The sequence below is a fragment of the Zalophus californianus genome, chromosome 9 (assembly GCF_009762305.2).
Source record: "Zalophus californianus isolate mZalCal1 chromosome 9, mZalCal1.pri.v2, whole genome shotgun sequence".
NCBI classification, from domain to species: domain Eukaryota; kingdom Metazoa; phylum Chordata; class Mammalia; order Carnivora; family Otariidae; genus Zalophus; species Zalophus californianus.
The window spans coordinates 14,654,378-14,680,502 of record NC_045603.1 but is presented as its reverse complement, the minus strand read 5'-3'; the positions used below and the strand labels follow the sequence as shown (position 1 = coordinate 14,680,502).

Here is a 26,125-nt window from a genome sequence, read left to right as displayed (position 1 = left end):
CTGGTTTCCAGTTAGCATCACCTGGGCCCCAAAATGCCAGTGCTTGGGCCCTCTGCCAGCCAATCACGACAGGGCCTCTGGGGGTGGGCCCCAGGCAGGGGTATAGTTTCAGAGCTTTCTGGGTGCTTCTAAGGTGCTGCTAAGCCTGTCAACCACTGTCCCCACCATACCCGACAGCTTGTGATGCTCTCTTAGGCCTTTACGCTGTGTGTGTGTGTCGGGGGGGAATCCTGCTGCCTGGAATGCTCTTCCCAGTTGTATCCACCTGCAGTATGTGTCCCTATTGGTCCCTGTTGTTTGAGACACAGCTAAAGCTCCTGCCTCCTGGAAGTCTCCCTGGTACCCCATGAAGATACTCCCACTCCCCCTGACATTTCCCTCTATAATTAATTTCTCCCTCTGCCTTCATCCAGTTTTATCTGGACTCCTTTCTTAGCGCTTGGCCGGTATTTCTGCTGTAAGGTTTACTTCATTCAGCTTGGATTGTAGTCAGCTTTCTACATGTTCTTCTACCACCTCTCCACGGCTCTCTGGCCTTATTTCCTGCCACTTGTCACCTCAAGCACTCACTGTAGCCCCGCAGGCCCTCTGCCCATTCCTGGACCACACAGAAGCCCTGCCTCAGGGCCTTTGTATGTGCTCTTCCCTCACTGTCATGTTCTTCCTCCACATGTCCACGGGTCAACTCACAGAAAGGTTTCCTTACTCATTGCCCCATCATGCTGTGTCCCTCATCCTGTTTCTTTTGTCTTCAGAGTCTTTCTCATCACTGACATATCACAGTTGTTATTTGTTTACACCTTTATCGTCTGCCTCTCACCATTGCATGTAAGCTCCATGAGGACAGGGACTCTGTGGTGTTCATTACTGCATCTCCAGTGTCCAGAATAGTCCTTGGCATGTAGAAGGCACTCCATAAATATTTCCCAAATAAATGAATGAGTGAACATGCTGTGCTTTCCAGTGAACCAGGATTTTTTTAAACTGTGGGTTTGAAATGGGTCATCAAATCAGTTTAATGGGTCACAACCAACATTTTATTTTTTTTATTTTTTTTTAAAGATTTTATTTATTTATTTGAGAGAGAGAATGAGATAGAGAGCATGAGAGGGGGGAGGGTCAGAGGGAGAAGCAGACTCCCTGCTGAGCAGGGAGCCCGATGCGGGACTCGATCCCGGGACTCCAGGATCATGACCTGAGCCGAAGGCAGTCGCTTAACCAACTGAGCCACCCAGGCGCCCCACAACCAACATTTTAAAAGATGACAGACTGGAACAATACATATCAGAATGCCTTGCACATAGAAAAGGCGAGTTTTATTCTTTCAAACTTATCACAATATGTATTTAATATCTGGGAATCAGCTGGCAAGACACAATCTAGTACTTACTGTGGTTTGCTATACAAATTTTTGGAAAAACTTTGCACTAGACCAGGAATCAGCAAACATTTTCTGTGAAGAGTACAATGACAAATATTTTAGGCTTTGCAGACCATAAAAACTATTCAATTCAACTCTGATGTCCTATGAAAGCAGCCATAGACGATAGACACACAAATGGACAGGGCTATGTTACAATAAAACTTTATTAACAAGACCAGGTAGGGGTTGGATTTGGCTTGTGGGTGGTAGTTTGCCAAGCCCTGCATCAGACTGTAGTCTAGCGTGAGCCTATGTGTTTTGTGTATAAATTCCCTGCATTCAGAAGCCATGTCTTTTTTTCACCTCAGGATCTTTTTAAAAAATTATTTATTTTTAAAATTTTATTTACTCTATTTTTTAAAAATAAAATTTTAATTCCAGTGTAGTTAACATACAGGTTATTTTAATTTCACCTCTGGATCTTAACCAAGAGCCCTCTATTCCGAAGTCTAGCCCACTCTTTGCACATAACAAATGTTCATAAATATTTGCCAAAATATTCGATAAACATTTACTGAGTCCCCCCGACTCAGAACGGCTGGGCACCAAATCCACTAGCATGTGTTGAAAGACTACAAGAGCCCTTGGCCTTACATTTTCAAAAACCTCGCCCCTCCTCCAATCCTTCCGAAGGCAGAGACCCAGAGCCCAAAGGATGTCCTTGCCCCAGCTGGCTTGGGTCATGTGTTACCAGGGGTCAGAAGGAGGGGTGGGAAGTGATGGGAACAGGGAATCTTTGATGGACTGCTTAGGGAACTGCTTAATTATCCTGCTTATCAGTTCGCTGGTTCCTTTCCTTTGCTCTTCCCCATAATGAATCAAAACTCCTTCTGTTGTTCTTGAGGTCCCAGGTCACCGATTCTTTTGCCTGCATGTTTATAGAGTTACAGTGTGACCGTGAGATTGAATGGAAGGGAAGGGAGGCCCCTGACAAATGTCAGCTCTGCAAGGCAACACCTCAGCCTCCCAGGCCCCCAGGCATTGTGCTGGGTGAAGGAAGGGGCTTGCCAGGGCCTGGCTTGCTGTCTGGGGCCTGGCCTCGGTCGGGAAGAGAGGTGGAGTCGGTAGGCGCAACTCATGCGCCCAGCAAGTTTATAACCCAGGAAGGGAGGCTGACTTGGCTCGGATTTGAAGATGCCCCAGAGCAGGGGTCTGCAAACTACATCCTGAGGGCTACTGCCAATTTTTGTGCAGCCCATGAGTTAAGAATAGTTTTTAAATGGTTGGGAAAAAATAAATCAAACGACGAGTGATAGTCCATGACACGTGAAAATGACATGAAATTGAAATTTCAGTGTCCATAAATAAAGCTGTATTGGAACAGGGCCACACTCATTCATGTCCGTATTGTCTAGGGCCGCTTTCATCCTACAAGAGCAGAATGGAGTAGATGCCACAGACCATATGGCCCGAAAGCCTAAAATATTTACCATCTGGCTCTGTGTGGAAAAAGTTTGAGGAGCCCTGACTCTCAGGACTAGTTGACATGGACTAGCAGCACAGATACCACCTAGGAACTTATCAGACTCGCAGGTGCCCCGCCCCCGGCCTAGGCCTAGTGAATCAGAATATGCATTTTAGTAAGGTCCTCAAGGGATCTGTAAGCAGCTGAAAATGTAGGAAGCACTTAGGTTCTAGAGGGAGTGAATCAATTATCTCTTACGTATCTACAAGTATTTACAAGTGCTTTATCTCAGTCAGCAGGGCAACCCCACACCCACTAGGGAGATCTATTAGGGCCCTTGAACAGATAAGAAAACAAAGACTCCAAGTTAAGTGTTCAACCAAAGTAATATAACTAAGAAGGGGCTGAACTGGGATTTGAACTTCTGGGTCTACTGCATACCCCGTGGCCTTAACCATGAGGCTCCATGGCCCCGCAGAAAGAGAGGGCACGCCCACACTCACAGTCTGAAGTTGGAGGCCCCCAAGGGTGTTCAGTGGCCAACAGACATGTTTTATTTGGCCTACATGGCCAAATGGCCAAAATATTTTATTTATTTATTTTTTTTTTAAAGATTTTATTTATTTATTTGACAGAGAGAGACACAGCGAGAGAGGGAACACAAGCAGGGGGAGTGGGAGAGGGAGAAGCAGGCTTCCTCCGGAGCAGGGAGCCCGATGCGGGACTCGATCCCAGGACCCTGAGATCATGACCTGAGCTGAAGGCAGATGCTTAACGACTGAGCCACCCAGGTGTCCCTGAATATTTTAAAATTAGTTGTCAATATTTTAAAATCAGGGGAGTTCATATCGGAGACCCAGAGAATTGGCTTTGTATGAAAGAATCAGATGATCAGGCTGCATTGATGTCTCAGGGCTTTGTCCTGCTGGGGCTGAGTTGTGGATGTCCACACAGGTTAGCCTGGCCTCTCTGGGTCCTCACGCTCCCCACCTGGCCTCTGACTCGTTCTGGGGACAGCCTGGATGCAGTGGACATCTGAGTTGGCATCCTCTGGGTGTGCAGAGCAGCTGTGGATCATTGAGCATCTTGTTGCAAGGATGAATCTGGCTCAGCAGGTCTGGGGACAGGCCCGTGTTCTGCTTTGCAGGGGTTCCCAAGGGATTGTGGAGGCTGCCCGTCCTTCCACAGAGCCCGCTTTGAGCAGCAAGGCTGTTGAGGAGCTCAGGCCTGTCTGACTTCAGGGCTACATGCACTTGATCCACCACCCAGAGCACCTCAATAGGTGCTCTTGCTTCTGTTCCCCTATCCCTTGGGGTGGCTGGAGGCCCCTGGCCCTTTTCATTAGCTGCCAGCATCCTCCTCCATGGACCCCGCTGAATCCTCTAAATACAACCACTTTCTATGAGTGTCATGACATAAGAAGGCCACACTGCCTCCTTAGCATCTTCTGGCCTCGATCCTGGAGGATGGGGCGTTGGTGTGGAGGTTTCTGGGAACTGGAGGCCAGGAGTTGAGGCAAGAGAATGGGGTCTGCCAGTAGCATCTCATTTGTCCGGAGGCTTAGTCGAGACTGCTGATAACTGTTTAAGACATTTGCTCATCCTGCCCCCAAGCATGCACACACACACACACACACACACACGAGCAACACGCATGAGCACGTGCACACACATGTGCATACACACATGCACATCCTTCAAAATGTAGTAAGCTCCCTGGTTAGCTCCTTCCCTGGCTTTCCCTCACAAACAACCCTGCTGTTGCCACCCGTCAGTAGCAGAGCCAGCAGCCCCTAAATGGACGGACTTCCAAGAAGGCAGAGATGTGGCTGGTTTCTCTTCTAGGAAGCTTGGAGGGAGCCTCAGTGAGGCAGGCAGCCTCTGCCTGCTGCAGGACATTGCTTCTCTTGCTTGCCAACAGTAAGAAGGGGCCGCACCTGCACATTTTGGCTGAGGACGGCCTCCGTGGACACGCAGGCTGTGCTCCCAGTGGACCTGTCTGGAGGTGGCCCTCCTCTTGGCATGGGTGCCAGGACCGGTGGAAAGAGTGTGCAGCCTTCCCGGCATGCTGTGTGCAACCTTGGGCAAATCATTTTGCCTCCTTGATCTCTGCTTGCCTCATCTGAAAAATGGACTTCATGGGAGCACTATCCACCTTAAAGGACGGCCAGAGCTTGACTAGGCCTCCACTGGGGATGTGACTGTCTAAGGCTGGGGGAAAGGTAAGGAGCTAATAGTCAGAGCCAGTAAACTATACGGAGCATTCCCCACCTCAACAGGCGACATATGCACCCTCCTCTTTCTGCGGGGCTCCTAAGGGGATGACGTCTCTGGTCTTTGTTACATACAATACCAAGATGGGTCAATAGATATCACCAGGAAAACAGAGAAGAGAAAAAAAAAAAAGGAAATCTTACTGCTTTTCAATGTCCGGTCAAAAGTATTCTGCTTTTCATGGAAGAGTTGTGTGGCGAGTGCACACAAAAGCAGGTAACTGATTCTTTCCAGATCAATCTGTTCCTGAACTTCTGTCCCCCTTGACAAAATGGGTCTTGTAGGGGATGGGGGTGCACATGGTCTTTAAAACCCAATGCCAGGAGTAAGAGTTTTCTTTTTCTCCTTCTCATTGTCTTGCATCAGTGTCCTCGGTCTTGGCTTCGGGCCTGGGGTGAGATCAGTCCACCAGCCAAGAGCAGGTCATATGGAAAGGTCAGTGCTGGTCTCCAAGGTACTGACATGTTTTTTGGGTGGAGCCCCGTGAAATTCTTTACAAATCAACTCTCCAATGAAGTTGGCAGGTTGCCTTATCAAGGGAAGAGATGATTCCACCAGCATGTTCCCAAGTGTCCCAGGCAGCCTGAAGCAAAGGGTGGGAGGACCTGCTGATCTTGATTCAAATCCTGCTTCCTGCACTTACCCATGACCTTGGGCAAAACAGCTCTTAGAACCTCTGCAAAGCTGGGGTCAGAGGAGATGTTGAAGCATGTATCCTGGCCCATGGGTGCTCAGAATTGTTAATACTCTCTCTCTCTTCCTAGTTCATCCTCCCAACCAGTCTGCTTTGAGTGATGCCAAAAAAGTTGAATAGTTTTCTCAAGGTCACAATGCTGGCAAATGGCAGAGTCAACATGAGAACCCAAGGAGGTCTAAGTTCAAAGCCCATACTCTCCTTCACTTCCCTCCCCATCTCACACTTACTTTTAACACTTCTACTCACTATTCTTCTGAGCGATCAGGTGAGGAAAATCATGACTATTTGACACACGGCACTTATGTGTTTAAATAAATTATGTGTTCAATATGCTGGCCTTGGAGGTACGGGGCTGACAAGAAGGACCCAGGTCTCCTGAACCCAGGCCAACCAAGAGCAATGCAAGGATGTGGGAATTGGCAGAGGACGTGCCACCATTAGAGATCTAAGCCCAAAGCCCTCCTAAAGAAAAATGAGTGGATGGTCCAGGTGGCTTTGCCTTCAGTATGACAAACATCAGGGTAGAGAATCATAAAATGACTGTTTTAGTTTGCTTCTGTTTGTGCTCAGAATCATGGCATTTTGGCACCCAACGGAAGAAAGAGACCTTTAGGACTCTACAGAATACATGTGTATGTGTGTGTGTCCACGTGTGCGCGTGTACGTGTGATAAACACACATATGTACAAATACATGGCTGTGTATATGTACATACACACGGGTGCACAGGGCTGAACCTCATTTGCGATAGTTACCTTCTATAACATTGTAGCCAATACTGATTTAGTGACTACTGGACCGTTGCTTCTAAGGGAAATACAGGGTTTCTGGAAGCCTCCAGTCACAAACATTTTCATCAACTGATCAATACATAACCTGTTTTATGTGTGCTTCCATTTCAAGCCATCTTATTGAATATATATTGTTGATTCATTAACTAGTAGCCAACAGCACTATAACTCATGCCTGAACAAAGCTTATCTAACACATATTTTTTTTCCCTGTAAGAAATATCACAGCCTTCTTGCACTTAGGACTTCTTGCACTAGACAGTACTTCAGCACTACACTTGTGTGTGTGGGGGGGCATTTTAAACAATGAAATCACCACGAGAAAGGGCAAGAAAGTGTAAGTGTGGCTCGACATGTTTACAGTATGAGAGCTGAAACAAGTAGGTGCACCGTTGCCTTGCTTGACCTCAGCCGGGAACGCACACATTATTGGCTGATCTGCACATGTCTGTGAATGCGTGCGAAAGTGCCGGAAGAATTGACTTGGGGATTACAAATAAATTTTAGTGAGTAGTTGAATTTGTACAAACGGAATCCATGAATAATGAGAATGGTGGTTTATATTGCGCTTGTAGAGAGGACAACCTCAGGCCAGAGGCTCTGAGAAGGAGAGCACAGTGTTTAAAATTTTCACTAAGGTGTAAAGGACTGCTAGATCTTCCGCTAAGGGTCCATTTTGCTCAAGAGAAGCAGAGAATACATGAGGCCGGTGGTGATCTCAAGGGAGTGGCAGGGTAGGTGAGAGAGGACGTGGGGGGAGGGAGGAGTTGGGAGGGAGGGTGGTGGATTGGGTGAGGGTCCCTCCCTGTCCTCCTTCATAGTCTGGCAGAGACCTTGAACACCCCTCCCCTGGAACACCTTGCTGGCTGGCTCCCCTCCCCTGCTCTCACCCAACTTGGCTTCTGCTGAGCTCTCTGGCAGTCACCCAGGTGCTGGGGAACCTTCTGGTTTCTTAACGGCTCCCCTGGGTTCCATTTGTCCATTTGCTCATTCCTCGTCCTCCCTCCTCCACTACCGTATTCTTGGGCCATGACTCCTACTTAAAGAGCAGATGGTGCTGGGAAAAGCTCACTCAGTGAGTCAGTCCAAGAGATGATACCAGAGCCCAGGTTGCTGAGAGCTGGTGACAGCCGCAGCCCTGGCCCAGGGGGGTGTGCAAGACACCTGGGCTGCTGGAAACTTGGAGTTGAGGAGATGCCACCTCGGCCCTCCAGACCAGATGCAGGGACACCTGAACCCTGTCACTCACTACTCCAGGCTTAGCAGGACAGCAACCCCTGTGCACACGGGGGAAGTGTTAGGATGTCCGGGTCTGGGCTTAATCAGCCTGTAACCAAATCAATGTCCTTTGCCTCTGTGAGCCCAGGCACCAGAACTAGACTGTCCAGGGTTGGACCCCAACTCCACCACCTACTCCCTGTGCTTCAGTTTCCTCCTCTGTAAAGTGGGGGTACCAACTGTACCTACCTCATAAGGGAGTTGTAAAGATTGCACTTAATGAGTGAATATATTTCTAGCACTTAAAACAGTGCCTTTGCAGAGTAAACTCTATTAAGCATTAGCTTTTATTATTATTATGGTTATTACGTTACTGTTATTATTACTGCTCTTATCTCTAAAATATGGGCTGGAGTCAGATAATCGCAAAGCTCTTTCTTTCCCTTCGTGCTCTGTTATTCGGGATGCTCTCTCGCTGTGTGGCTTCAGGCAAGAGCTTCTCCTCTCTGGGGCCTCACGTTCTTATCTTCTAGGTGAGGTGCCAGAACTCAAGCCCTGAGAGTCTGTAATCTATGAAATAAGGATAAGGCACCTCCCAGGGTGGAGTTAACTTGTTATTTGGCCTCTCCTGGGGATGTTGCCGAGACAAGCAGTTAAGTAATCACAATAACAGTTTACATTTGTAGTGGGTTTTTAAAGTTCCCATTCACTGAGTGTTTACCAGGCACCCTACCAAGCCTTGAGTGACTTATTCTATCTTGACTGCAAACCCAGGAGGGCGACATTGTCCCCATATTGGAGATGAGGAAATTGGGGCACAGAAATATTAAACAACATCCCCAAGGACACACAGCCAGGAAATGGTCCATCTAGATCCAAACCCCAAAACCTTAATTCCAGATACTATAAACATTACCCGCCCCTCGTTATACTGGCAGTTGGCCCTGAACTTGACTTCTAATCCTCTGATAGTAACATGATCTTGTGCCATTCCTTTCAATGGACTGCTCGTACTATTGAAAATAACCACAGATTCTCATCATTGGAAGATATATAGGAGTGTCTCCAGGGTGTCTTAACCTTTGGAAGGGTCACAGACCCCTGTGAGAAGCTGAAAGAACCTTCCCACCCAGAAGGTTCATACCATATCTGCACACACACACACACACACACACACACACACACACACACCAAAAACATATACACAGATTTGTCCCAATTTCAGGGGTTTCAAACGTCTCAGTCTAAGAGCTCATGCAATGCCTAAATTCTCTTGAAACCTTCCGGTAAGTATTCATCTTTGCTCCAACTCTGCATTGATGAGAACCTCTTCCCTAAAGGACTGTCTATTCCATTAATGTTCCCCTTGGATTGTTAGAAATTTGCGCCATTGACATAATTGACATTTGTTCATTTCCTCCTAACTTTGGTCCCAGCTTTGCTTGCTAGATATTATTTCAAATTGGTCCCATCCATCTACTCATGACAATTCTCCATGTTTCTGCAGAGGCTTGTGATGCTGTCTCTAGCAGATGCCTCTTCCCTTCACTGCTCAGTTAAGCTTCCCTGGGACACACTCATTTGTCAATGGCTTTCTCAAACACCCAGAATGGATGGATAGCCCAGAACCCAGAACAATCGTCTGGCCATGGACTGCAGGACTCTCACTGTATTCTGGATATCAGATCTCCATGAACATGTCCTGGATTACATTTTTTAAGCCTTATTTTACTTTGAAATATAACACACATACAGAGAATTGCATAGTCCAGAAACAACAGTCCAACAAGCTATCACAAAGCAAACATCCACATCAGTGCCATCCAGGTCAAGAACTAGACCTTTGCTCACTCCTGCCTCCTCCCCATGATCACTCCTCCGTCCTCCACAAAGGCAACCTCTGCTATTTTACGGTAATAGTGTTCTTGTTTTCCTTAAACATTTTATCATCTAAATACGTATCCCATTTCACGTTACCCAGGGTTTAGTTTCCCTGGGTTTTGAGTTTTATATAAATGGAACCATTCAACTAGGCATTCTTTTGTATGTGACTTGTTTCACTCAATGAAATAAGCGTGTAAGATTGTTACATATAGTTGTAGTTCATTCATTCTCATCGCTGGAAGCTTCCACTTGTCTGAATAAACTGTAATTTATTTATCTAATCTATTATTAATGGATACGTGGGCTGTGCCCGAGTTTTGGCAATGACGAACAAGCTGCTATAAACAATGGTGAGCACACGCATGCATTTAGGCCGGTTATACCTAACAGAATTTCCGTGTAACTTCTCAGTGGATAATATCAACCTGTCTTCCAAAGCAGTTTTAACGATTCACTTTCAGTAGTTTGTGTATATGTTCCAATTCTTCCATGTCCTTGCTAACACTTAGCAGTACTCATCTTTTTAATTTTAGCTCTTTTGGTGGTTACACAGTGGCATCTCATTGAGGTTTTAATTTGCATTTCCCTAATGACTAATGAGGGTGAGCCCATTTTCATCTATTTATTGCATATTTATGGATTAGAGGCTTTGGCAACTCCTTACTCATCTGACTCATACTGAAATTACACCCAAATGGAATAGAGTCTCTGACAGATGATGCTGTTTAGTCGTATCTTCTTTATTGACTTCAATTTTGGATTTTAGGTCCCCAGAGCATGTCTGAACATTCTTTTTTAAAAAGTAATTAATTAATTAATTAATTAGACATTTAAAGTAATTTCTACACCCGTCGTGGAGCTCAAACTCATGACCCCAAGATCAAGAGTGGTGCGCTCCATCGTCTGAGCCAGCCGGGCACCCCTGAACATTCTTAATACTCATGACAGCTAATACTTATTGAATGCCCACCATGTTCCAGGCACTGAGCTATGTGCTTGACCTGTATCACGTCTTCTAATCCTCACAACCAACTTATGAGGTTGCTACTATGATTATCTGCATTGTACATACAAAGAAACTGAGGTGGGGGAGGGTATATAACTTACTTGCTAGATTCAAATCAACACCCGTAGCCACTATAACACACTGCCTCCCAAAGATGGGAACATTTGACTACATAAAAAAAAAAAAACCCTTTAAAAATGCTTACAAACCGAGTAAGAAAATGGACATGTAACTGTCAAATGGAGAAAAAGAGTTGCAAAGTATGACAAGGGTTTAATGTGCTTAATATGGAAAGAGTTCTTACAAATTAATAAAAGGACAGAATAAAAAAATGGCCAAAGGTTTCTGCAGTCAGGTAAGTCTGCAGAATTCAGCACATCTTTCATGTTCTTTTACCCCAACAGTGTATCCTAAGCAAATTTATGACTCCTAAGTTCCAGTTGGTGGGAATGCAAGCTGGTGCAGCCACTCTGGAAAACAGTATGGCGGTTCCTCAAAAAGTTGAAAATAGAGCTACCCTATGACCCAGCAACTGCACTACAAGGTATTTACCCCAAAGATACAAATGTAGTGATCTGAAGGGGTACCTGCACCCCAGTGTTTATAGCAGCAATGTCCACAATAGCCAAACTATGGAAAGAGCCTACATGTCTATCAACAGATGAATGGATAAAGAAGATGTGGTATATATACACAATGGAATACTACTCAGCCATCAGGAAAAAAATGAAATCTTGCCATTTCAATGATGTGGATGGAACCAGAGGGTATTATGCTAAGTGAAATAAGTCAACCAGAGAAAGATAATTATCATATGATCTCACTCTTATGTGGAATTTAAGAAACAGAACAGAGGCTCATAGGGGAAGGGAGGGAAAAATAAAACAAGACGGAATCAGAGAGGGAGACAAACCATAAGAGATTCTTAATCATAGGAAACAAACTGAGGGTTGCTGGAGGGGAGGGGGGTGGTGGATGGGGTAACTGGATGATGGACATTAAGGAGGCCATGTGATGTAATGAGCACTGGGTATTATATAAGACTGATGAATCACTGAACTCTGCCTCTGAAACTAATAATACACTATATGTTAATTAATTGAATTTAAATAAAAATATATTAAAAAATAAAATAAAAACTTACTTTAAAGCATTTTCCAAACCTATTTGACCAACATAGGCTTTAGCATCTGAATAATTATAATTCTTTGGAACAGACTTTGAAGCATGTTGAACTGTGTAATAACCATTGCTTCCTCTGGTTTCTGGTCTGGTAAAACTTTCAACAAAGGAAATGAAATTAGTTTTGTACTGTGTTTCCCAACCTAGACACTATTGACATTTTGGGCTATATAATTCTTTGTTGTGGGATTGTCTTAGGTATCATGGGCTGTTCCCAGCAGCATCCCTGGTCTCAACTCAGTAGATGCCAGATGCCAGTACTACCAGCCCCACCTCCCCAGTTGTGACAACCAAAATTGCCCCGTGGAGGCAGAACTCCCCTCCCTCCATAAGAACCGTTGGTCTAGACTGACTGCTTTCTAAAGAACCCACGGTGCTCCCCATGATTACCTCCTACCTTGGTGCCCCTCCACACACTGCATAGCATCTCAATATATTTTGATTTCTGTGCCTTGTGACAGCCTCTACTCTTTGTTAAGACAGTATCAGCCCATCTCTCTTGTCTTTGGGTCTTTCTTGTTTGCTAGAACTCCTCCTACCTCCAGGCATAGCAAACCATGTACAGTTCCTCAGATACAGAGCTTCTCTCCACCCTTCTATCCTCTAGGTATAATTAAAGCTCTTTCCTTCAATCCCTGTACTTACTGCACACCCTATCAGACCCCCAACACACATTATACCTATTTATGTGCCTGTTTCCCCAAGTCCTTGGCAGCAGAAACTGGGTCCTATTTATCTTCTGATTCTCAGCACCAAGTAGGCACTGATCAATATATACGAACAAAGGAGCAAAATATAATTGATGATGGGTCAGCGGGGACCTAGGTGGATTTCCACCAACACTGAGTCCATTGGCAACCTCTTCACCAGTTTTCTCCTAGGAAGGTGCCCTTTGCTGTTCTCAGGAAGACGATCTTCCTTCTTGAGAGAAGTAGAAGTACCATAGAAGGTACCAATTTTGTTTTTCTCCCTCTCAGACATGAATATGACATCATCTGCTCAGTCGGCATGTCCAGGCCATTCCAGATAGTTTTCTCATCCCAAACTGAAGGAGAAGAGCCCTTTTCCCTTGAGGTCAGCATTTCTGCAAACCCTAGTTTATTCTAGCCAGTGACACTTTTTTTTGTTTTTGATGTGGTGTTCCATGATTCATTGTTTGTGCATAACACCCACTGCTCCACGCAGAACGTGCCCTCTTTAATACCCATCACCAGGCTAACCCATCCCCCACTCCCCTCCCCTCTAGAACCCTCAGTTTATTTTTCAGAGTCCATCGTCTCTCACGGTTCGTCTCCCCCTCCGACTTACTCCCCTTCATTCTTCCCCTCCTGCTATCTTCTTCTTCTTTTTTTTCTTAACATATGTTGCATTATTTGTTTCAGAAGTACAGATCTGTGATTCAACAGTCTTGCACAATTCACAGCGCTCACCATAGCACATACCCTCCCCAATGTCTATCACCCAGCCACCCCATCCCTCCCACCCCCCCCCCCCACTCCACCAACCCTCAGTTTGTTTCCTGAGATTAAGAATTCCTCGTATCAGTGAGGTCGTATGATATGTCTTTCTCGGATTGACTTATTGCCAGTGACACTTTTTATCCTTGGATATGTGTCCTCCTGTCCATGCTTCGGGCGTCCATTTTGCACCTGAGTTTCTCAGACCACCCCCTCCCCTGAGCATTGCATCAGTCTCTTTAAGTATTTCCTGTCGGGGATAATTTGAAGCTTGAAAAACAGAATTTAATTCTTGGGAACTCTTCAGCTTTACTAGAGTTGTCCAAGATGGTGGCAGTGGGCGGAAAGAAAGAGACTGGTTTGAGCAACATTAACAAAGGCAAGTGACAAGACTTGAGGACCTGTTGCACGTGGAGGAGGGAGAGGACTCCCAGGGCTCCCAGGATGCCCGGATTTCTGTTTTGAGACAATGGAGGGACTGGTGGTTCCTGCTGCAGAGCCAGCCACAGGAGGCGGCGGCGGAGGAGTGCAAGGAGGGGGCGCAGGCTGTCCGGGACGGTTAGAGTCTGAGGTTTCCATGGGAGACAAGGGGGGCATGTAGAGGAGGGAACTGGATACAAGAGCTGAGAAATGGGATAGGATGGGAAATGTGACCCAGGGGCTGTTGGCGGTGTGCAGGTGGCCATGGGAGCTGAGAGTACAGATGAGTGCCCAGGTTGCGTGTGCTGTCGGCACGTCTGTTAAAGACGGGGCAGCAAGGAAACAACATGAAGGAGACTGTGAAGGAGTGGTGGAGACAGAGGAGAGCCAGGAGGGGAGCATGAGTCAAAGGCTACTGGAGAAGGAGTTTCAGGCAGAAGGGATGGCCAGCAGCTTTAAGAGATACAGGGAGGGCAGCTCCCATATGGACGGAAAAGTGCCCGCTGACTCAGCAGTGGAGGGTCACTGAGGACTAAAGCAACCCCTCAGCGGAGTGGAGGGGCCGGAGCCCAGGCGCAGAGGTGCAGGGGGGCTCGGGAGGAGGGGCAATGGGGCACAGACTCAGGGACGTGTCTAAAGAGAGAGTGACCCATCCATCTGCTTGCCCAACAAGCTGAGGGTCCACTGGGCCCCCACTGGGCCAGGGATATGGCAGTGGACAAATAGGCAAGACCCCTGCCCTCTGGGTGTGCCCTTTCAGGAAGACGGAAGGGAGGGAGGGAGGATTTCTTTTAAAGACGGTTGTTAGAATCATCACCACTCGACAGAAAAGGCCAAGAGAGGTCAGGTGGCAACATGTTCAAGTTCACACGAATGTCAGAGCTGTGGGTCGTGCCCTGACCAATCTGGCCCTTTCCACCCTTTGCTGCCTGAAGGGGACGGAGTTTAGGTGGGAAGAGATGACACAGAAGGCATAATAGGGTGGGGAAGAATAAAGGCGCCAGGTGCAGGATTATTTATGGCTGGGCTGGGCTGGGCCTACTCAGGTCAAGGTTTCTATTTATTTGAGCCAGAGACTTGAGAGGTGGCCTGTGGTGGCCCCCACGCTTCCCCACATTCCCACCCCTCTTATTTAGGAGTAAATCTCCCTTTCCTGTGGGCACCCTGATCCACACAGTTCAACTGGGGCTGCATCCATCTCCACATGCGCTGGTTAGGGGGTAGGCCCAGGAACCTACGCAAGGCTGACCCGCGTCCCTCCATGGGATTTACATAGAGATGCTGGAAAGAGACATGGGCTTTCTTCCTCTGTGGCAGTGAGCTTGGGGACCAGGGTGGGCCACCCACAGCCATCTTGACTATCCAAAGAAAACACTAGGCAGAGATAAACAGGGTCAAGAAATACAGGAGACTGAGGTCTGATGGCTTTGCTTGGGCTCCTGGATCCAGCTCTGCCCAGACCTTCCAAGAACTCTCCCAGACTTCCTGGTAGCTCGAACCAACGGATTCTCTTTTGCTTCCTGATTTGAGTTGCGATTCTACACTTGCGACCGAAACGATCTGACCAATTATGACAAATATGTCAGCTGTGACTGTGAAAAACATATGATTTACTCTTGCAGAAGCTAACTGACTCCAGGGGTGTCTCCACGGAGCCATATGTATTCGCCTCCTTCTAGGTCCTGGCCCTGCACGTGGCAGGGAGATGGATAAGACAGGAACTTAGAGAGCAGCCGTGGAAATGAGGATTAGGAACAAAAGAATCAGCATCTATAAAATGCTTTACGTTCATTGCTCCGAATCCACAATCAGAGGAAACAATGAGCTAGCAACTCCGGGCAGGGTTCATTGGGTACAGACTGAGCTGGAGAGATGCTCCATGCTACAGGAGCTCAGAGGAGGGGTGGGGGAGGACAGGGTGCATCCTGAGCCAAGGTGGGGCTGGCAGGGCACAGAGAGAGAGGGGAACAGGTAGTCTGGGGAGGCTGTGTGGGTATGAAGGCAAGTATAAGAGCTGCTTCTCATACCTTTCCCATTCCAGCGTGGGCATGTCCCAGCTTGACCACCATGGGGAAGTGTGGCGCTGTGAGCTGTAAGAGACAAGAGGAAATCACTCGTTAGCATCCCAGAGCAGTGCCACCGACAGACTCGGGGCACCACCTGTTCTGTAGAAAGATTCAGTCATCTGATATTACCCGGAATCCCCACAAGAACGCTTTGACAGATGGTCATCCTGCTGCAGCTCGAACACCCAAAATGCCAACGATCTGGGCTTCCAAAATAAGCCCTGAGCTCTTAAAAGCAGCCTGCTTGGGGCACCCACCGAGAGACGGCAGGGAGGAGCAAAGCGACTGGTTTTGGATCCCGGCTTCACCACTTGTGCAACCTCAGGCAAGTTCTACATGGATCTGTGGCTCAGTTTGCTCATCTGTAACATGGGGGTGATGAGTATCCATCCCATAGGGTTGCTGTGAGGATCAAACAAATTATTATATGTGAAGTCTTTACGTTCTGAGTACCCAATGAACGGCAGCTTCATGATTCCCATTATGGTTCTGCCTTACGTTATCCCCTCCCCCAAGCCCTCTCCAGGCCACCCTATGAGGTTTCTTAATAATAGTGGTCATGCCACCACGGGCACAAACACGCATCGGCTGCACTGTGTTGGGCACTGTTCCGAGCGACTGCCCGGTATCATCTCCCTTCGAGAGCCATGCTACTTGTCTCGCTGGTTCCCTGTAGCATCCTCAGCTCCCAGAACACTGCCTGACCCAGAGAAAATGTCTGGTGATGGAGTCTGTGCTTCATTCAACCATTCCTCTTAGCAAGACCTAGGAGGCATGCATGCTTCTCCTTATGATGGAAGAGGAGAGAGAGCTCAAAAGATTAGGTGCTTACTCATGCGCATGGTCACTCAGCTAGGAAGTAAGGGCACCAGGTCCAAACCTAGGCTATGCATTTCCTCCCTCATTCTGTTCATATGTTGTTTGAGATGTGTTTGCTTGGTGTCTGCAAGTCTTTTTGGAGGTGCTTGAGGATAAAGGTTATCCCTTCTGGTTATTTAGTGACATCAGTCCCCCTACTTGGATCAGCCTGGCCATGTCCTACTCTCCGTGCTGTCTGTCCTGGTCCTCGTCACTTGGTCCTGGATTGTCTCCTGACAGTGCTATCTGTCCTGACCCTCTGGCTGCCTTTTAAGAGGAAGAACCCGGCTCTTCTCTCTTGGTGCCCAGAGTCTAGTCTGACATGGAGGCGCTGCTGTGCTTTAGAAGGCTCTGCAGTGGGTCACGGAGCCATTTGATGGGCCTCATCTCATTGTTTACCCACTCAGTGGCTCCATGAGGCAAGCAGGGAAGGTTTGTCATCACCATTTCACAGACAGGAACACTGATACTCAAGGCAGGTGCTGGGAAGGGGTGGAATTGGGACTTGAACGTGGGCCTGTCAGACTCTAAGCCTGAAAAAGTTTCCCCTAAGATCTAGCTCAGGGATTCCTGCAGTAGATGCGGAATAAAAAAAATGTCCCCCTCATTCAGGCTAAAAAAAAATTTTTTTTTAAAGATTTTATTTATTCATTTGAGAGAGAGAATGGTAGCAAGAGAGCATGAGAGGGAAGAGGGTCAGAGGGAGAAGCAGACTCCCCGCTGAGCAGGGAGCCCGATGTGGGACTCGATCCCGGGACTCCAGGATCATGACCTGAGCCGAAGGCAGTCGCTTAACCAACTGAGCCACCCAGGCGCCCGCTAAAAAAATTTTTTTAAAGATTTATTTATCTGAGAGAGACAGGGAGAGCACGAGCGCACAAGTTGGGGGAGGGGCAGAGGGAGAGAATCTTTGAGCAGACACTGGGCTGAGTGCAGAGCCTGACATGGGGCTCGATCCCATGACCCACGAGATCATGACCAGAGCCAAAACCAAGAGTCAGATGCTCAACGGACTGAGCCACCCAGGCGCCCCGAGGCTAAAATTTATCACATCTTGGTGCCTAGAGAGAACACATGCATCTTTTAAAAAAAAGGGCAATATTTGATTTCAAAAGTAATATGTACTCACTATATAAAAAGTTTGGAAAATGTAATAAAGTGCTATGTTGTTATTATACAGAAGACAATAAAGATCACTCTCAGATTTTTAACAGTTTTGGTGTATTATCTGCTGGTCTTTTTTTTTTTTCTTAAATGTACGATTGTTTCTTTTCATTTGTTCTACATTGGGAGTACACTGAATATCCACTTTTGCTTCCTGCTCTTTCCACTTACTATTCTGTGGTAAGCATCTTCCTGGTGGCGATTACTTGTCTGTTTAATAGTTATTACAAAAAATTTCACATATGAAAAAATACCAAAAGAGCATTATCATGGACAGCATCCCACTTAAGAAATAAACCACTACCCCCATAGACGAAGTCCCTGATAACACTTTATTACCACACTCCCTTCCCTCCTACCCAGAGGTAATCATCATGATATGAATTCTGGGTTTATTATTGCCTCACATTTATTCATATTTTAACTATTACATATGATTCTCAAACTATGCACTCCACATTTTAAAACTTTATGTGAGTGGTATCAAAAGAATCTATTCTTGACGATCTTTTTTAGCACATTTGTGAGATTTCATGCGGGCTCCTCCATACAGCTTGGATTCATTTTTACAGCCGTATAGTATTCAATTATATGAACACACTCCCATTTGCCCACTTCCTGCTGATGCACATTTGGGTGATTTCTATTTTTCCAATGATAAATGATAGGAGTGAAGATCTTGAACTCATCTCCCCTGCAGGTGCACAGGGGCACGTGCACAGGAGTGGAATTGCCGTGGCCGGGCAACGTTCTTCTCAGTTTTGCCAGATATTGCCAAATTTGCTCTCCAAAGTGGTTGTACCGACTTACGCTCTCACAAGCAGGGAAAGAGCTCCGGACACCTGAGGCTGAAAGACTTAAATTTTGCCAATCCAAGGGATGTGAAGTGGAATGAATGGGTACATTTTCACCAAGTGGCTTTTGTTCCCCAGCAGAGTCGTCACACCTGGCCATCCACTCACAGACCCTGGGCACCTCCAGCAGTCCGAGAACTGCCCAGGTCACTACTGGGGCTTTATCTCCATCTCATTTTAAGCTGGCGTGTGGGGGGTGGGGTGGAGGGGGAATGTCTGTGTTCTGTCTTCCCCTCCACGTCTCCTGGCCTCATTATCTCCCCACACACTGACGGGAGATGTGGGGAAAGAATGTGGATGTTGGAGTTAAACTTACCCTCTAATCTGGGGCTGGATATTTAACCTCTTCAAAACTTAGTTCTTGGATCTGCAAAATGGGAATGATATTGCCTAACTCAATGGATGGCTGGGGGAAGAAGAAATGAAATAAGGAATGTCAAACTGCTTCGCACCCAGGGGAGATTCAAACTCAAAGTGTGAAGTAAGACTGAGGGGAGGAAGGAGCTAATGCTGGTTTTGTGGCAGTGAGGACAGAGGTGAAGGAAAGCTGGATGAAGGAGGAAGGAGAGCAGAGGCTGCTGCTTGGTAGTATGTGATAGTATAGCAGAGGCTGAAATGAAGTCCAACAAAGGAAATCTGAAGGAACTTAGCAATCATCTTGCCTAACCCTCATGTTGCCATGTGGCGGTAGGCAGAATTTCTAGGAATGCTCCCCAAGATGTCCCACTCTAATCTCTGGGGCTGCGAATGTGATGAGATTGTCATACAAAGATAGTTTTATGTTATGGCACAGGTGACCCTAAAATATGGAGATATTTGGGAGGATCTAATCAAATCACATGAGCCCCTAAGAACAGAGAACCATTCTCAGGGTGGTGGCGGAAGAGAGAAGCAGAGAGTCAAAGCAGGAGAGAGACTCAGCACACTATTCCTGCTTTGAGATGGGGGTGATTACTTGAGAAGGAATGTGGGTAGCCTCCCAGAGCCGAAGGTGGCCCCTGGCTGATAGCCGACAAGGAAACGGGGCCTCTAGGCGTACCTCGCTGCAAAGAACTGAATCCTGCCCTAACAGGAATGAGCTTGGAAGGGAATCTTGAGCTCCTGAGGAAAATGCAGCATGCTGGCACTTCGATTTCAGCTTTAGGAGACCCTAAGCAGAGCACCTTGACAGGCCAGCCTGGACTTCTGATCTACAGATCTGTGAGATAATACAGAGGTGTTCTTTGTGACAGCTTAGGTTGTTAGAGCAGCAGTAAGATAATACATGTGTGTGTCCTTCTAGAAACTGAAGCTCAAAGAGTAAAAAGTGATTGTTTTCATGCCCCACAATAGCAGAACGAGAAGTCAAGGCCATGAGCTTTGGGGGCACTTGGGCGACTCAGTCAGTTAAGCATCCGACTCCTGATTTTGGCTCAGGTCATGATCTCAGGGTCCTGAGACAGAGCCCCGTGTCTGCCTCCGTGTTTGGTGGGGAGTCTGCTTGAGAGTCTCTCTCCCTCTGCCCCTCCCCCATCTCTAAAATAAATAAATAAGTAAAATCTTTAAAAAAAGAAGTCAAGGCCATGAGTTTTGACTCTCCATCAAGCACTCTCTCTACTAAGGCACACTTCCCTGGGGACCACTTGCATATCTAGGGTACCATAAATTCTTTCTTCTAGGGCACCTGGGTGGCTCAGTTGGTTAAGTGACTGCCTTCGGCTCAGGCCATGATCCTGGAGTCCTGCGATCGAGTCCCACATCGGGCGCCCTGCTCAGTGGGGAGTCTGCTGCTCCCTCTGACCCTCCCCCCTCTCATGCTCTCTCTCTCTCTCATTCTCTCTCTCAAGTAATAAATCTCTCATTCTCTCTCTCAAGTAATAAATAAATTAAATTTAAAAAAATTCTTTCTTCTAATCATAACCTGATCCATAAAATAATATCAAATCAAATTAATTCACTGAGTGAGTGAGTGTTTTATGCACTGTGTTTGATGCTGTGCAGGACACAGAAGATGGAGCCAAGATTTCTTGTTTTAGAGAGGTGGGCAGTGCAGTGTAAGAGCAAAAAAAGGTGGCATGGCAGCAAGTCTGGGGGGTGGGTGGGTGGAGTCAGGAGCAAGTCTCCGTAAGAAAGGCAGGCTCTGACGAGGATTCTGAAGGAGGAGTAGGCTGTGGATGGGTCACCATTCCTCAAGGAGTGAACGGTGCAGAATACTTTGGTCTTCCCATGGCATATGTCTAGATTTTTCATGAGCTCTAAGCAACAAAGACCCACTGGAAGGGAGGATTTATTTTATGATACTTAATATGAGTTTATCTGCCATAAAGTCATTGTGGATATGACTGCCGCATAGAATTATATATTTGAACTGAATGCCCTTTGCCAACATTCGTAACTAAACTTGGAGGAATATACTCCTTGTCAGAAATAGTGGAATGAGACATTGTATTTAGATTTATAGGACACAGAAACTCAATGTAGAAAAATTTGAGAATTTATAGGATGAGAATTTCAAAGAAAGTATTTTGAAACATTGTTTAAAGCAATGCATTTTCCAGATACTAAGGGAAAATTTTCTTTGCCATTTCTTTGGTTGAGAACAGCATTCTTTTTTTTTTTTTTTTTTTTTTTTTTAGTAGGCTTCATGCCCAGCGTGGAGCCCAATGCAGGGCCTGAACTCACAACTGTGAGATCAGGACCTGAGCTGATACCAAAAAAGTAGGAAGCGTCACCAACTGAGCCACCCAGGTGCCCTTAGAACAGCGTTCTTTTTAGAACTGGCTGGTAAGACTCTAGGCTGGCGTTGGAGAGAAGAAAGAGGCAATCTGGGGCCAGGTTGTTGGGGGCTTTCAAAGCTGGAGGCAAGAGTCTGGGTCGCTTGGATGGGCAGTGGGGAATTAGTTCAGATCTGGAAAGGGAGAGTGACCTGCCGCTGTAGGCAGGATGAATTGTATCCACAGACCCTGACAGGCCACAGACCAATTTCGAAGTGATTACAACCAATGCCAAGGGCCACTGGTTGGGCCTGGGCTGGGCTGGGGATGGTGGAGAAAGTGGGGGCACTCCCAAGAGTTTTTCTTCTCTCTCTGTTTTTAAAGTGATGCTTTAAAAAAACCTGAAATAATAGTCTTCAAATGACCATAGAAATTCAAGACGAGGAATCTCCACCACCTCATCATCTAATCAAATCAGTGTTTGTATTGGTCCATATTACTTTATAATCCCCATTTATACATCTCATCAAAAAATGGGATATTCCGCAATAATCTTAGAGGTAGAATTTTATATCTGTCTTCTCATTTAATATTATACCCTAAGCTTTCCCCCCCGTTTTGCCATGGTCTTTTTTATTTTTCTTATATCCCTCCCCCAGTCCCCAGCCCAGGTAACTGATCTCACCTGTCTGGTGCGTCCTGCCCGTTGCTTTTCATGCTCAATCTTTGCAAACGTGTATACACATATATGGTTGAGGCTGATGTTTGTTTTTTCTAAAATGGCTCTTCTCATTGAATAGCATGCCACGCACAACTTCCTCTCCCAAGTCAGTAAGTACACCCCTAATCCAACGGTTTTTAAAGCTTCACAATATTCCACAAGACACGGATGCCACAATTCTTCGGCTGGTTCCCTATTAATAGACATTTGTGTAACACTGTCCCTCTGTCTCTCTTTCTCTGCTACTACAAGCAAGACCACCAAATATCTTTGTACAGGTGTCCTTACAAACAAGTGTCTTAATTCCTAGAGGCCAGGCCAAGAACTTTTCAAGGGGAGAAGTGGCAGAATTTGGAGACATTCTGGTAGGTTTCTCAAGTGGTTTCTAAGAGCTCAGGTAATGAAAGTGGGTGCAACCCACTATACAATCTCCCAGGCTAATGACAACTGCATTTATGGAGTGTCTGGTAACAGCCAGGAATGTTACCAGACACTCTACATACGGCAGCATCTTCCCTTCCCCATGAGACAGATAAGAGATCACAGGCAAGTCATTTGCCCAAGGTCAGACAGGTGAGGAATGGTGGAGCTTCTCTCCCCTTTCAGGCTCTTTCCCTTCCCGAGCTGTTCAAATGGGTTCCAGAGGCCATTCCTATTTCCACTCATTTGCAACAGGCCAGCCCCTCCCCTAACACAGATAGGTCACGGAGGACAAAAAATATCTTGTCGGCTATTTTCTCTCTTCTCTTCCCAACAATAGCTTTATTTAGTCCCCTTGGGGATGGGAGGCCCACCAGCCTCTGGCAGGCTCCTTGTCTCTGCTCACATGCCCCGGGGGCCCCAGAGTTCAGCACTGCCCGATTGCGTGAGAGGCCTGACATCCTGTTAGAAGGGGCAGATCAATTTTTAAAACCAGAGATCCCCACCCTGATAAGGGCCCTATTCAAAAGTCTCCCAAGAAGCCAAAATAACCCAAAATGGCCCAGGGCTCCTGCTGGCTGGTCTCCTGGGGCGGGTGGGGGCGGGGGGGGGGGGCGGGGAAAGGAAGATTGGAGTCAGAGTAGCCCGAGCCTGGATCAGCGCTGTAGGAATCTCCTCTCCAAGCCATGGAGTTGGAGAGCTGGGCTTGGAGGGGCCCACTGCGGCTTCCCCCAGAAGGAGGCAATTCCCTCTGCATTCATGAGTCTCTGGAGCTTTAAATGTCTTCAGTGTCTGGTCCTGGCTAAGTATGGAGAAAACAAGGCCAGGAATAGTCTGCAGGAGGAAAGAAATTGAGGACGAAAGAAGTCTGGGAAGATTTCGGTGAGGAGCTGGGCCTCCGTTCCACGCCTGTGAGCCTCCGCCTGATCTAGCGCTTGCTTACTTCTGTTTTGTCTTGTGTGTCTGCCTCCTACTCACCCCAACCTCTGCCTACCAGTTATGCACCAACTGGCAGGACTTCCAGTTCTTTACTGAATGGGCCACACTCCCTCCGGCCACAGGGCCTTTGCACATGCTGATCTCGTTCTCTGAAAGACTCTGCCTAATGATCAATAATATAATATTAATTCAAATCAATTCAGTGGGCACTAGTTGAGTGAGAACCATGCGGCTTGCACTGTGTTTTGTGCTGTGTAGGGCACACATAAGATTGAGACAAGGCCAAACAAACCCTTCCCATACTTGGCGTCTCTGTTGAAATGCTCTGTCCCCAGAGAGTGCTCCCCTGGCCACAGGTCTAAGTAGCTGCTTCCTATTGTCTTCTCTATCACACTCTGAACTTTCCCTTCATAGTGCTAGGCACCAACTGTAATTCTACATTCATTTCCTCTGTGTCCATCTCTCCACTCCCCTGTAGGAGCTCTCAACAAAACAAGGTGATTAGCTTGTTTGTTTATTTATTATTAGTTTCAGAGGTAGGATTTTGTGATTTATCAGTTACATATAACACTCCGTGCTCAATACATCCCGTGCCCTCCTTAATGCCCATCACCCAGTTACCCCACCCCCCCCTTACCTCCCCTCCAGCAACCCTCAGTTTGTTCCCTAGAGTTAAGAGTCTCTTATGGTTTGTTTACCACTGTATCTCCTGGCTCCACACAAGGACTGGATATAGTAGATGCTGTGTATGTCGTATATTGTCGGATGGGTGTTAGAGAAAGCCTCCCAGGGTAGGGAGAGAGATCACGTGCTAACAGGCAGAATCAGAAAGAATTTGGGGACAAGTTGTTGATAAAGTTGGTTTGAGCAGATGCTTGCTGGGGAGGCAGTGGGAACTAGGGTGGGAATATGGGGAGTGGCAAGTGTGGGGGACGGTTGCACTAGAGGTAGGAGTTCGGGATGCATTCTGCGCGCACTGGGCAGCCATTCAGGGTTTGTGTGCAGAGGCCAGACATATACAAACCAGGTTTAGGAGGACTTCTGGAGGCTGTGGTAACAACAGCTCCCATTTCTGGAGCACTTACAGTGTAGCGGCATGGTGCTAAGCACTTTACATATATCAACTCATTTAAATCTCTTGACACTTGTATGAGATAGCTCCGATTTTTACCCGCATTTTACAAACAAGGGGAAAACGAAGGCCAACACAAGTGAAGTTTCTGCCTAGGATCACTCAGTAAGAAAGTGGGGGACCTAGGATTTAGCCAGAGCCCACTGCCCTGCTTCCACAGGGTGCTGCTTCTGGATGATCATTCTATGCACCATCAAGTGCTTCCCTTGTGCCCAGAAATGGGGTCCACTCATTTGATTTGATTGGGTAGGTGGGTGGAGCCAGCCGACTCATTAGGACAAGGCCGGCTACTGTAAGAACCAAGCAGTTCAGGGCACGGCAGGAATAGCATGAGCTGTGGAGCCAGAGGGACCCCCCAGAGTTCACATCTAGTTCCAGAACTTGTGGTTATGAGCCCTTGGGCAAGTCACTGGCCACTCTGTGACTCAGTTTCCTCATCGGCCAAACAGGAACATCCTTGAAGAAGCAACATTATAATAGATGTGAATCACTAAATGCTCACTGCCAATGAAGAGGCTTATGCTGAGTTTGGAGATGTCCGAGCCGGCACGTAGTAGGGCAGCAATCCACACGACCTCCCGTTCCCTTCACATCTGGGATCTTGGGGACTCAGGTAGGGGGGACGTTAAAGGCTGTTCATCAGGACTCATTCAGTCCTCAGATACAGGAGGGGGAGATAAGAGGGGAAGGAAGCCTGAGGCCCGGGTGGTGAGCAGGGAGCATGATGAAGCCTTTGACAGAAATGGGGCAGCCCAGAAACGGGGTTTGTTTTGGGCATTTAAAAAAGACTCATTCAGAAAAGAGAACAGAAATATCCTGACAGCCACATGATAAACCTTAACCTCGTTATGCAGTATCTAACAGAATCTCCTTGGAATGTAAGCACTGCACATAAAGACACTCCTGTCTGGAGGGAAGAGAATGGATAAGATGACCTTTGACAGTCCTTTCCAATTCTATACTGCTGTGACAAACCCATAAATTCCCACCTCGATGACCGAGAACAGGTTGAGACAACAGCTTACAGGGCTCTGGGGGACCTGGTCCCTGCCTCCTTCCCCACCCCCATCTCACCCACATTCCCCCAACAGCCTCTCTCTGTCCCAGCCTTACTGGATTTCTTTCTGGCCCTGATACTAGCTTTGCTCCCTCCAGCCACAGGGCCTTTGCACATGCTGTTCTCATTGCCTGGAATCCTGTCCCTACTCCTCCAGCTATGCTTCAGATCTCAGCTCTAATGTTGCTTCCTCAAAAAGCTGGTTCTCACCTCTCTGCTTAGGTCATGGCCTGCTCACCTCTGTCTTCTTCCTAGCACTTCTGCCATTTTTAATTTATCTGTGTGATTGCTGGACAAATGTCTAACTCCCTACTGGACTGTAAGCCTATAAGGAGCTGTGGATCTGTGTCTGTTGTTGCTTATCATCGAACCCTTGGGGCCTCTCCTGAATTATAAACCTGCCTCCCAAACCCAGCCCCGAGATAATCTCACAGGCACCTCCAACTTAACGTTTCCAAGCAACCT

At 47.0% G+C, this 26,125-nt stretch overlaps 1 protein-coding gene across 1 annotated transcript in view; it reads right to left on the bottom strand.

Annotated features, from left to right (window-relative positions):
- The window catches only part of SYN3 (synapsin III), a 447,314-nt gene that overhangs the window by 57,716 nt on the left and 363,473 nt on the right, over positions 1 to 26,125 (bottom strand). Inside the window, exon 7 of the mRNA XM_027595572.2 lies at positions 15,784 to 15,846. Within this exon, the coding sequence (XP_027451373.1) occupies positions 15,784 to 15,846 (63 nt within the window). The remainder of the gene's footprint in view (positions 1 to 15,783; positions 15,847 to 26,125) is intronic.